The sequence below is a fragment of the Didymosphaeria variabile genome (genome assembly GCF_027946475.1).
Source record: "Didymosphaeria variabile strain IMI 356815 chromosome Unknown scaffold_3, whole genome shotgun sequence".
Taxonomy (NCBI): domain Eukaryota; kingdom Fungi; phylum Ascomycota; class Dothideomycetes; order Pleosporales; family Didymosphaeriaceae; genus Didymosphaeria; species Didymosphaeria variabile.
The window spans coordinates 759,361-771,835 of NW_026611622.1; the positions used below are offsets into that span (position 1 = coordinate 759,361).

Here is a 12,475-nt window from a genome sequence, read left to right on the forward strand (position 1 = left end):
GAGCCATATCGTTGACCTCCAAACTTAAGCCCCCTTTTCGTCATGGAGATGAATTCTGCAGATCGGGCACAGGCACGGCTGCGTTGCGACATGGAGTCAACGCAGGCTCGATAACGGGATCTCAAAAAGCTGGTTGATGTTTTCAAGGTGGCAGGGCAGGGCAGCGTGCAGAAGATTCCCTTCCGAGCCAGGGCAGCTTGCTAAGTCGGCGGTAGTATTTTGGGCATAGTGAGCAGCCGTCCTTTGCTTAAGATCTGGGAGACGGTGGAGTGTGGGAGCCGCGGGGTACTAGCTTCGATTGTAGCTTCCCCGGACTTCCACTGGAAATACCGGGAACGCATATCCGCGCACCTTACATTTGAACAATGGAGATGTCTTCATCCACGATGTCGCTGGATAACATATATCCCCATCCTCGCTCTCAAAGTTCCCCAGTCCCAGTTTTTTGCCAATCTCAACAACCACGGTCACCATGGCGCAACCCATCAAAGGCCCCGGTCTCCTCTACGTGAAAGCCTGCATCAATCCCTCACCTAGCAACCCCCTCACGGAACCGGAGTACATGCACTGGTATGATGATGACCACATCGCCGAAATAGTTGCAACCTCTGGCATGCCCAACGCTTTCCGGTACTTTCACGTCGACAAAACTCCAGACAATGGAAAGCCAACGCCCGAATGCCCACGACCCTACCTAGCCTTCTATCCGATGCCTGATCTAGCGTTCACACAAGGCCAGGAGTTCAAAAGCATTAGGGTCAAAAGTGATATGTTGCCAGGGACAGGGATTTGTTACGACATGGCGGATACTGATGTTGGGTACTTTGCATTGGTTGGACAGAAAGGGGTTGGTAAGAAAGGTAGGTAAAGCGAACAAGGACCGGGTAGGAGCATCTGCTAAGGTTGGACAGGTGTAGGGGAATACCTCGCAACTTCAGAGATTGAACCTGCAAGCGATGTGACGGACGCTGAAGTGAATGCATTCTTCGATCAGGTGAAGTCGTCGTGAGCTCTCCGAGAATTGAGACTAACCAGGTCGCAAGCAAGCGGAGAATGTTTCCAAGTTGGATCACTACCAACGCTCCTTACGCTTCAGGCTGCTGTATGCCCGGACCAACGCCCAGTCACGCATTTTGAAGGGACTTGCGCCAGCGACTGACGAGCCGCTGCCTGAGCCGCCAACATGGTTGCAGTTTCATGAGTTTTCTGCGGAACCGCAATCCGACGTGAGGTCCACGATCAGGGACGACGCGCACGAGGTGCTGAAGAACGCAAAGCAAAGCGAGACGCACGGCTATAGGCTGCAGAGAGCACACGGAAAGAAGAAGTTCTTCGAAGACGCAGAAAATGGCGCACCTTGATAGCCAAGGACGCAAGGATAGCGGTGTGTATCAGACAAACATTAGCATGACGTGATAAACGCATTTGTCCAGCAGCCAAGTTCATTGCGAGACTTCTTCTACGTGAGAAAGGTGCATCAAGCTTCTAGATGACCAGCTTCCTCACCGCGTCACGATCCGCACGCCTTAGCTCGGTAGGGGCATCCGACGTGCATCTTCTCCACCCCACCAACCCCACAATTCCCCAATCCAGTCACCCTCTTGCAACTCCTACTGCACCAGGATAATCTTCTTCCTGAAGTAATGTGCCCCTCGACATCACACTGCACAGACGCAGTTCCCATGTGTGGTGATCGGCAGCAACATTCAATTGCGCTGGAACAGCAACACCCGAGGTCAAACGGGAAGTACATCGTGAAGCTGAGGAAATTGCATCTGAAAGCACGCGTTCCTTGCTTGTGATGAGTGATGAAACGAAAATTACTCGGCGATTCGGCAAACCCCCGGCTGGCCAGACGGAGCGGGCTGGGTTTCCGTGTGGGGTTGACCTCAGACTACCCTCGTACGCTCACCTGATCGGCGCGCGCACCATAAACCACTCAAGCGCCACCATCGCCCATCCATGCGACCGCTAGTCTAGTCCAGTCACACCTCCAGCACAGTCATAGCTACATTAAATATACGGACAGAGCCCGCCCGTGTGTCTTAGACCCCCAACTCCAGCTTTCCCTCTTCCCACACCCACAGCACACTCCCATCGCTAGCAGAGTATATGGAATCGAGACACTGCTACTCCATACCTTCTTTGATCGACCGTAACAAGTTCCTGAGATAAAAGAACCGAGCCGTCATGCCTCCAATCAGCCAATTCCCTCCTGCCCGCGTCTTCTTGAAGACCCCGCAGGCAATCAAATCGCAGGCTAGCAGCAGCTTGAGAAGAAGCTCCTTGACGGCGAGCCCGACGGGCAGAGCCGCTATGATGCCTTCGAATACCTCGACTACGCTTTCGCCGAGGGTGGTTTCTGCGACTAAGTTCTCGACGACTACCTCTATTGGGAGGGAAGCTGGTGAGTCATTACTCATGGATGTGTATTTCATAGTTGGGTCATGCTAATGAGAGAACAGCAAGTGCAGCGTAGAATCCCGCGCCGTATAAAAACTCGCTGTTGGTAGTGTTGGTGGTGCTGCGGGTTGGACCTCGGTTTACGATTGCTCGGCACATCGGTTCATCGCTTGCACCGGCCACCAACTTTGCATCAGCCGTGCGAGACCTCCTTCACAAGTTTTTACATGTAGTCGAGACCGCATGAGATGTAGTAGTGGGAGGTCAGGGGTCGTAGAGCGTGGGGTGTGAAGTCGTATAGTTGTCGTTGGACATGTGCATGGGAGTCTATGTCATTCTGGGCAAGCGCCAGAGATGCTCTATTGTGTGCTTAATAGAAGTACCCCAGAATTGACATGCTCATTGCGCACTCCACAAACGTCTGCCTGCTCTAGTTGTGACTTATGAGATTGCTAATTTGGACAATTCTTCTAGAGGAGTGAACTCAAAAGTATTTAAAGCTGATGATGATAGTCACCACCACTAACCGAGAGATGTATATAAAGTGCCCCCGGTTCCACGCATTACATTCTTCACACGCCCTCTGAGCATTCTTCTGCACGAAAATCATATGCCGCATCCGCTATGTGTCTGATACCAAATTTTGATCAGCTTCGTCACATGTTGCGCGGCCTCCGTGATCCAATTCCGATCCAGTCAGTCTGATGCTCTTCTGCTCTGCACTAAAGGAACACCAACTATCAAACATGTCCTGGGAGGACGGCAAGACTATCAAAAGGGTGGCACTTGTGTTCTGGGCACTCAAAAAGGACGGCTTTGATGTCACATGGTCGTGTTGCTTTGCAGGATAAAACATCAAACACCAAAATAAAATCAGCAATGGCTTATGTGCTGGCTTGTTCCGCGCTGCGCTATCAAAAAGCCCCGTCATCCACGACTATGTCCGCAGGTGGAGTCTGGTGTCGAAAAGTTCAGGCATTTCATACGATGCCTGTCCTTTCGACACGCCCTTCTTTTCTATTGAGAATAGACGAGCATTACGGCACTAAAAGCAGTCAAAGCCTGTGCATGTGCACGAGATTTCAAAAGCCAGCCCCAAACACCTCATGTTGTTGGGCGGATGCTAGAAACCTTCTGTATCACCACAAAAGGGCGGTTCGTGCTCGACATCTTGATGCACAAGTCTTTGGTCCTCATGCATCTCTTAGGCAAAAAGTTCTTCGGTTCGAGTTGATGAGGCTGCACTCTCTAAACTTTGACCATGGGAAATCATGTTTCTGGCGAAATTTCGTCGCCAGAATACTTGTATTTCCTTCCACAAAGGCCTATTTGAAGACTGAAAGATTGGGGCACCCTACGTCATGGGAAGAGATTCGGACTGTTCCAAAAGCACCAAAACACAGCTCAAGAGCACCCATGCGCGGCGCTGTCCAGAAAGATCACCATCGACCCACGAATGTCTTGCGGAGGCAGCTCGACTATGCACCAGCCAAATCGACCTACAAGTCAGACGCAAATGCTAGAGGCTTCAGTGCATGTCTTGGGGGAGCCTGGTAGCACATGGAAGATTCCATTGAAAATAGGGTAGCAGCCTATGATGTGCTGGGTTGTGCGTGAGCGAAAGCCAAACACCCTTAAATCTATGAGTGGACGCGGGATTCTTGCACACAAAACAGCCAGCCGTTTAAAATCATGTGGGAGAGCTGTCTTCAAAGCGAGGTGGTCTGGCCTTATGGGACATTTTCTAGTCTTGAAACCAACAACAGCGCGCGTTATGTGTTCCTCCGCGTTGCTCACAAAACACCTGACAAGCGTTTTTTATGAGCTCGTGGTCTAAACTTTCTCTTGCATGTGTATGGATATATCTTCCTGTGGTTTGGAAGTACAACATGGACGCGTACAGAAATAGCGGTCTCTTTGGAACACGTTGTCCTTCACCTCTTTGAATCATCCCTGATCGAGCAATTACGATGACAGAAACTTGAAAGGGGCCTTTCTATCATATCTGGTGGCTATTTCTCGCTCTTGATGTGGAGTATGGGCGTCTGACCGGCTTCCGTCGGCCATCACCATTGTCGATAATGATCATCATCATCACAAGGTGAGAGCGACGACATTGACTGAAGCCTATAAGTGATTTTGTGATACGAAATGTGTTCCAACCTTTCTTATGTGATGTAGAGGCTGGATCGGAGTCTACATTGCCGACGAAGATCATGTTTGATTTAATTTTACACATCGAGGGGAAATTATTAGAGAAAAAGAATGATCTGAAGCAGTGCTACATGATCTGACTGATCGTGCCGAGGCGATTATCAGTTTGAGGAACGAACGCACCGACAACAAGCACCAATCAACGTCATCGGTAGCACGGGCCCCTGCAAACCTCCGCCCGCAATGGCGGGTTCGCGACGCGCTCAGTCGCGCCGCAAACCGTCGCCCCTCTTCTCAGCCTGCTCCTCCCCGCAACATGCTATTATAACCCGGTCAAAGAAAATGCCCGTCCCAGAGCTTGAAGTGCTCAAACCAGCCAATCCTGCCAGCGATTCGGAAGACTACTTTGTGCTGAGCAACGCACACGTCGTATATGAGAGCAATGGCAAGCCCGCGAGCCTGTTGTCTGCGTACGCGGATGTTCTGCTGCGTGTCGAAGGGCGACTCGAGCCATTAGATCGTAGCATGACTAGATGCCGTATGCCTTACCCTATAAGCAATTCAGCCAGCCTCTCTCAAAGCGTAAATGTGCTAACCTTCGGACTGCAGTAGTGAAGAAACCCTACAAACCCGTCGACGTCGTAATTCGCAAGGTATCGCGCTTTTCCTACGGCCTACAAGGTGACACGGTGGTAATATGGGCTATGGGCGAGGCTGGCTGGTTCGAACTGCGACCGGCACGCCACTACAAGGAGACTTTCGACACCATGGCACAGGCCGTTGAGCTGCTTTACTTTCTGGCAGACATCTACAGCGAGCCGCGGAAGAAGGGTGGCGGACCGAACGCATCATTGATATTCCAGGAATATGCCGAAGACGAGCGATTCGAGTGTAACGATGTTGCAAGCGCCGAACAAATATTTCGCAAACACCACCAATTCTTAATGATGCGGTTCTTGCATCGAGCAGAAGATATTGGGTGGAGCAATACACCGATATATCAGTATTTCAAGAAGCAGTATCCCGTATGTCGCACGCCAATAGTATGGAACTTAGCTGATCCTGTACAGAAAGTCTTCGAATCCATAAAAGCACGAAAAGAAGGCCGCTACGACGAAGTTCCGAAAGAGCCAAGTTCCGTAAAGCCCACAACAGCACCGGCAGCGCAACCGTCCCGCTCGGTCCGTAGTCGGTCGCATGTCGAGAAGCCATCGGCACCACCGAAGAAAGATGACAATTGGTGGGAAGCTGCTGCCATCTACGACTTTATAAGAAGCGCCGTCAATAAGCGCGTGCTGCGGCCTGGGCGGCACCAGATTACTATGGACCGCATTGCAGAACTTATGACCAAGCGATATGAGATCGAGGAAGTAGACACAGCGCGCAATGTACTGCTCGTGCATGCGCAGAACCTCTGCTACAAAATGGACCATCCACGGAGCAAGAGCGCCAGTTTCTTGGCGGACGAGCCTATCTATAGGGAGCTCGAGACCGGGCATGATCTCCCAGCTGCAGATATCAGGAAAGCGCAAGCGGTGGCACTCCGACCACGAAAGGATCACGCGCCGCTTGAGAGCGCCGAATCAGATATTTCCGATTCCGAGACCTCCAACGATGTCGTAGTCACGCCGCAGCGACGAGCAGACGGAAGGAAGAAGAAAGGTCGACTTTCTGTCTTGCGGCCAAGGAGCAGCAAATACTCTGGTAAAGGTAAGACTGTGCAACCCAGGAAAGGGTCAACCTCTGGGACTCGATCCAGTGAAGAAGCGGACTCCAGCGCAGAGTCAGAAGTAGCAGAAGCAGAGCGCGACAGTGACAGTGTTATTGAGATTGACACACCAACACAAGCACTTTCACCAAGTCGCGAAAAGCGCAAATTTATCGACACCAGCGACGATGTGGAAGAAAAGGGGAGGCGGAAACGTGCGGCTTCCTCCTCAGTCTCATCAGAACCGATTCCTTCCAGCTCGGATTCCGATGCACAGGCTGCCGAGAACGAAGTACCACTGCCCTTACGAAATCGCTCGAATAGTAAACCTTCCGGTTCCCAAACGAAGTCAAATCTCGAAACTCCGATAATATCTACACCCCTGCCCACCTACGAAGCGAATGGACCTAGAGATTCCTGGACCTGCACGTTTGACGGTTGCAATCAGAGAATCTACGGCGCATCAAAGCCAATCGGGCGGCAGCTGATCACTGAGCACCTGGAGGATCACGCGAAGAATAGACAACAAGTTGTAGGCGTTGTCTGGAGAGAAAATCAAAAGCTGGCTTTGCCTGTCAAGTTAGTCATTTAGAGACTTATAATTGAGCAGTAGCTGACAACATACAGTAACCTTTTGAAGAAAATTCGCGAGATGAGCGAATCTCAAACGCCACTTTTTCCTTCATTGGGCCCTTCGAATTCAGCTATATCACCGGAGCCGATCAGGCGGATATTGTAGCTTTGAGAACTACTCCGTTCGAACCAGCCCTGTGTTCTCTGAACCGGCTACTCTGCACTGCACTATCTTTTTCTCTACATACCCCTCTTCTTTGATGTTTTCATATGTATCTTTCTTCTCGTGGGCATTTCCGGTTGCATTGTAATGCTTGAAGACTAGCAAATGGTTTTCTCGAAATTTATGTGGTGAGCCGAGGCTTCGGCTTGACATGTCTATCACGCGGACAACGGATGTTATCATTGATCAAAGTTCTATGTAGGCGTTCCCTAACGCCCAGGATGACTGCCTACTATCTTCGCTTAGGTCTCACAATCTTGGGCTTCGGTGACTCATTGGGTCCAGCAAATGATACTATCCTGTCATCCATCACCGATTTCCCACATTTCATGCAGGAACAGATTGTCTTACAGACCAGGATGTACCACCTATCCAACAGCACTGTGACTCACAAACGTCATTGCCAATCTACCAGGAATCGCACACCATAGCTGCATACTGAATTACTTGCTAAACGCTCTACGTCAACCTCCTACCCATCTCCCCTTCGCATACTCTCCAATGGCCCCACTATCCGCACCAGAGCTTCATCAACTTGCCACCAACCTCCAAGCCATCCTATCCACCACCCGCTACGGATGCACCTCCCTCACCCAACTCACCGGCGGAACAACATCCTTCGTCTTCCTCGGCACACTGCACCAACCCCTGCCAGCTACGCACCACGGTGGCAATCAGGAACAAGAAGATAGCGTAATCATAAAGCACGCAGCGCCCTTCGCATCATGCCACACCGGTTTTCTCGTCGATGCAGGTCGTGTAAAGTACGAAGCACTGATGCTGGAGGCCTTGCATCGCTTCGCCCCAAGTAATCAAGCAGTCGCTGTCAAGACGCCGAAGTTGTATCATTATGACGAGAGGGAAAGGGTGCTGGGGATACAGTACATTCCCGATACCAGGTCCCTGCATGAATGTTTAGATCGCTTGAGTAAAGAGCAGGCAGAGAGGATGGGACACGCACTGGGAACATGGCTCTCTGCTTTCCACGCATGGATGGATACGCCCGAGCAGTCGGGGCTGAAAGCGCAGCTCAAGCAAAACAAAAAGGAGGTGGAATTGAAGTGGAAGCTGACGTGGGGACAGGGCACGGAGGTGTTAGACAGGCTGGGAGATGTGGTGGACGAAGAGGATCGGAGAATGTGGGATGCTGCCTGCCTCACTGCCTGGGAGGACTTGGGAAAGGAGGAGAAGAAAGGGCTTGTGCATGGAGACTTTTGGGCGGGCAATATTCTCGTTGCTAATACACTGGCCGCAGAAGGTAGCACCGGAGAATTGCACCTCCACATCATCGACTTTGAGTTCTCGCACTTTGCATCCCGTGCCACGGATCTGGGCCAGTTTTTGGGCGACTTATGCGAGCGATACTACATTCACGCCTCGCCGCCTTTTTCCATACTGCGAGTCATCGTTGGCTTCTTAACCGGCCACGGACCCATCAGCGAGGAGCTGAAGTGGAGGACGGCCGTATATGTGGGCGTGCATATGGTGAACTGGTGGAGTCGGGGACCACCAGGGCGAAAAGATGCGGACGAGAGTAAGAGGGAGAGGGGGCTGGGACTTGTGCGGACGGGAGTGGAGTTCGTAAAAGGAGGACAGGAGCAGGATAGGAGAGTATTCTTGGATACGCCGATAGCCCCTTTGTTCGAGGTCTGATATGTAGAAACCCCTTGGACGCCACTTGGCTCGACTCGACACACTAAGGACACGCGGAATCAAGCTCAGATGGCATAGCGAAGATGGTCGTTATGTTTCTCGATTCCCTAATCCTACCCCTCCTACATGCAGAACGTACACTCGACGCCAACCCATGTTCTATTTTCCGTCCCAAACCTTCGCGACAATGTGGTGTTACATGTGAGAAAATATGGGCAGAAGAGGAGAGTTGGGCTAGTCCATGAGACAAGAACAAAAGCGCCGGAAATGGTGTACAAATAGTTCCAAACATCTTACAATTCCCCTTTCGCATCTTCCTCGGACATTACATTTACTCGAGGACACGGGTGACAAGACCAGTGGCAACGGTGCGTCCACCCTCACGCATGTTGAAGCGCTGGCCAGCCTCAAGCACGTGCGGCTGGTGCAGCTCGCAGACCATCTCTACGTTGTCACCAGGCATGATCTGCTTGTCCTTCTCGACGCCCTCAGGCCAGGTGAGCGCGCAGCTCTCGTCGGCCGTTCGGATGAACATCTGGGGCCTGTAGTTCTCGCCGAAGCCGGTGTGGCGACCACCCTCCTCCTTGCTCAGCACGTACATGGAGACGAGGAACTTCTTGTGTGCCTTGACGGATCCAGGGACGGCGACGACCATACCGCGGCGGACGTCCTCGCGCTTGACTCCACGGAGGAGCAGACCAGAGTTGTCACCAGCGCGCGACTCGTCGCAAGACTTTTTGAACGTTTCGATGTCGGTGACCTTGGTTTTGATGGGTGCGACACCCTTGCCGACGAGCTCCACTTCGGAATCCTTCTTCAAGATACCACGCTCGACACGGCCAGAGCAGACGGTTCCACGACCGGCAATGGAGAAGACGTCCTCAACGGCCATGAGGAAGGGCTTCTCGGTCTCACGCTGGGGTGTGGGGATCCAGGAGTCGACCTGCTCAAGGAGCTCGTCAATCTTCTGCTGGCCAATCTCTGGCTCGCGGCCCTCAAGGGCGCAAAGCGCAGAGCCCATAACAATGGGGGTCTCGTCACCCTCGAAGCCGTACGAGGTGAGCAGCTCGCGCATCTCCATCTCGACGAGCTCCAACATCTCCTTGTCCTCAATAGCATCGACCTTGTTGACGAAGACAACGATCTTCTGGACACCGACCTGACGGGCGAGCAGCAAATGCTCACGGGTCTGGGGCATCTGTCCGTCCGACGCGGCAACAACAATGATGGCACCGTCCATGTTCGCCGCACCCGTAATCATGTTCTTGATGTAATCGGCGTGGCCCGGGCAGTCAACGTGGGCATAATGCCTGTTGTCGGTCGAGTACTCAATGTGTGCTGTGGAGATGGTGATACCGCGCTTTCGCTCTTCAGGGGCCTTGTCGATGGAGCCATATTCGAGGAACTTTGCGTAGCCCTTCTCGGCTTGTCGCTTTGTGATGGCAGCTGTGAGGGTAGTCTATCATCTAATTAGTATGGCGATGGTAAATGGAGACTTCGTGGGGTCGTGCCTTTCCGTGATCGACGTGACCAATAGTACCTGTTGTAATCAGCAAAGTTCCTGGGAGCTTCAGCGAGCTTCAGAAGGACTGCATACCGATGTTTACGTGAGGCTTGTCACGGGAGAAAGCAGCGGCGTAGTTCCTGATCTGGTTGCCGCTCCATGCCTGCTGCACCGGGTTTACGCCCCTCTGGTATCGCAGAGCACACCGCGAGGTGCGCATGAAAGCGCGCGAGAAGGACGACATATTTGTGGTGGAAAGGTTCAATTAAAAGAATGCGTATCCGTACGAAGACAAGGAGAATGAAAGGAGGCGCAATTGGGATGGTAAGGCGCGAGGTTGCACTGGTGCTCCTTAGGACGCGGAGGCGGTTCGATGGTCAGTTAATTTGTTAGCGTCCAAGATTTTGTCTTACGCTGTCACGTGCAGCCCGAGCGCAAGCTCCACCCTTCTGTGCATCGACAGAGCTTCTAGAAAATTGAAGGAAGCGGGAAACCTTTCCCGTGCTGCTTAAGTTTATCTAGCCGATCTCTTTTGTACATTACCCAACGTCATTCCTTCAATCACAAGTCAATTGAGCTTGAAGCATCCCGAATCCCATTTGACCGCGTTTGATCGGACACCCGAGGTCTGTCGGCAGTCTTCTGAACAGCGCCCTCACAACCAGCGCTCCCCATGTCGCTCCGCACATCGATCAGACGAACAGCTGCGCCGCTGAGCTGGGCCTCGCGGACGACTACCTGCACCATGCCTCTGCGCGCAAAGATCACAAATCCCGCTATGCTGAGCGCAAGCCGGCAGGTATGCTCCCCGCAGCTTCTCCGTTCGGCTGTTCGCGGTTTGCTTTGCAACGTCTAACAACAATGCAGTATACTTCCCCCTCTGAGGATCCCGCATTGAGACCGCAACCAAACGACGACCCCGACGATGTCATCTTCACGAACAACTACGGCGTCCGCTCTATCGAGCTTAACCGGCCGAAGAAGCTCAATTCCCTCGACGGCTCCATGGCCCGCAAAATCATCCCGCGGCTTCAAGAGTGGGCAAAATCTGAGTTAGCAGGCGTCGTCGTTATAAAAGGTTCAGGTCGCGCTTTCTGCGCTGGAGGTGATGTCGCCGCGCTCGCGAAATGGAATCAAGAGGGTCCCGAAGGCCAGAAGCGAAGCTCCGACTACTTCGCCCTCGAATACAAGCTGGACCATATGATTGCGACCTACACGAAGCCCTACGTAGCCTTCATGGACGGCATCACCATGGGCGGCGGTGTGGGACTGTCCATCCACGCGCCTTTCCGTATTGCGACCGAAAACACACTCTTCGCGATGCCGGAGACCACCATTGGCTTCTTCCCCGACGTTGGCGCATCCTTCTTCCTCCCGCGCATGGAGGGCGCTCTAGGCACCTATCTCGCACTCACGAGTGAGCAGCTCAAGGGCGTGGACGCCTTCTACCACGGCATCGCAACGCATTACATCCACAGCTCCACTCTACAAGCCCTCGAATCCCGTCTCGCCGAACTCCAGTTCCCGGATTATATGAGCCTCCAAGACCGCTTCAAGAGAATCAACGCCACCATTGAGGAATACGCTACTGGTCTGCCAGCACCGCGCCCGCATATCTCAGGCGCGTTGAGGCAGACGATCGATAGGGTGTTCCACCGGGACCAGCCCAGCATCGAAGCCATCCTCGACTCTCTCGCCGAAGTCCGTGACCAGAGCCCTTCAAAGGAAATCAAGACGTGGGCCACCAAGACGCTGGACACGCTGCAGACACGCTCCCCGATCGCCGTCGCTGTCGCCCTTCAACAGATGCGTGTCGGTCGTCGCTGGTCCATCGCCGAGACTTTCCAGAGGGAACACGATATCGCTACGCATTTCATGGCGCACCCGGATTTCGTCGAGGGTGTAACGGCGAGGCTCGTTGAGCGCAAGAAAGAGCGCCCGAACTGGAAGCCGAACACGCTCCAGGAGGTTAAGATGGAGCAGGTGCATGAGTTCTTCAGCAGGAGCGAGGGCAAGCCGGGGCTAAACCTGCTCAGCTCGGCGAACTACGACGAATATCCGCATGCGTGGATTGGGCTGCCAAAGGACGAGGAGATCTGGAGCGAGGCGAGTGGGAAGTCACCTGAGGATGTTGTTGCGACGTTGTTGGAAAAGTACGAGGGGAAGCAGGGTGTAAGAGAGAAGGTTGCAGAGGCATTGGAGAGATTAAGATAGAAAGCTTCGTGTATAGAACTTGTACAACATTGCACACTCACAC

The 12,475-nt window shown here is 52.8% G+C and overlaps 5 protein-coding genes across 5 annotated transcripts; 4 read left to right on the top strand and 1 right to left on the bottom strand.

Moving 5' to 3' along the window:
- Window positions 1-472: 472 nt before the first annotated feature.
- Window positions 473-1,361, top strand: N0V89_003602 (uncharacterized protein; the record flags this gene model as incomplete). The annotated part of the gene is made up of 2 exons (XM_056212400.1): window positions 473-764; window positions 1,036-1,361. 2 exons carry the CDS (start codon window positions 473-475, stop codon window positions 1,359-1,361), a joined length of 618 nt encoding a protein of 205 aa, XP_056072708.1.
- A 3,439-nt stretch (window positions 1,362-4,800) lies between these two features.
- Window positions 4,801-6,857, top strand: N0V89_003603 (uncharacterized protein; the record flags this gene model as incomplete). The annotated part of the gene is made up of 2 exons (XM_056212401.1): window positions 4,801-5,095; window positions 5,167-6,857. 2 exons carry the CDS (start codon window positions 4,801-4,803, stop codon window positions 6,855-6,857), a joined length of 1,986 nt encoding a protein of 661 aa, XP_056072709.1.
- A 705-nt stretch (window positions 6,858-7,562) lies between these two features.
- On the top strand, window positions 7,563-8,714 carry N0V89_003604 (uncharacterized protein; the record flags this gene model as incomplete). The annotated part of the gene is made up of 1 exon (XM_056212402.1): window positions 7,563-8,714. One exon carries the CDS (start codon window positions 7,563-7,565, stop codon window positions 8,712-8,714), a length of 1,152 nt encoding a protein of 383 aa, XP_056072710.1.
- Window positions 8,715-9,045: 331 nt separating this feature from the next.
- On the bottom strand, window positions 9,046-10,462 carry TUF1 (translation elongation factor Tu; the record flags this gene model as incomplete). Its single annotated transcript, XM_056212403.1, has 3 exons — window positions 9,046-10,173; window positions 10,226-10,254; window positions 10,312-10,462. 3 exons carry the CDS (start codon window positions 10,460-10,462, stop codon window positions 9,046-9,048), a joined length of 1,308 nt encoding a protein of 435 aa, XP_056072711.1.
- Window positions 10,463-11,079: 617 nt separating this feature from the next.
- EHD3 (3-hydroxyisobutyryl-CoA hydrolase) lies at window positions 11,080-12,432 on the top strand (the record flags this gene model as incomplete). The annotated part of the gene is made up of 1 exon (XM_056212404.1): window positions 11,080-12,432. One exon carries the CDS (start codon window positions 11,080-11,082, stop codon window positions 12,430-12,432), a length of 1,353 nt encoding a protein of 450 aa, XP_056072712.1.
- Window positions 12,433-12,475: the final 43 nt, after the last annotated feature.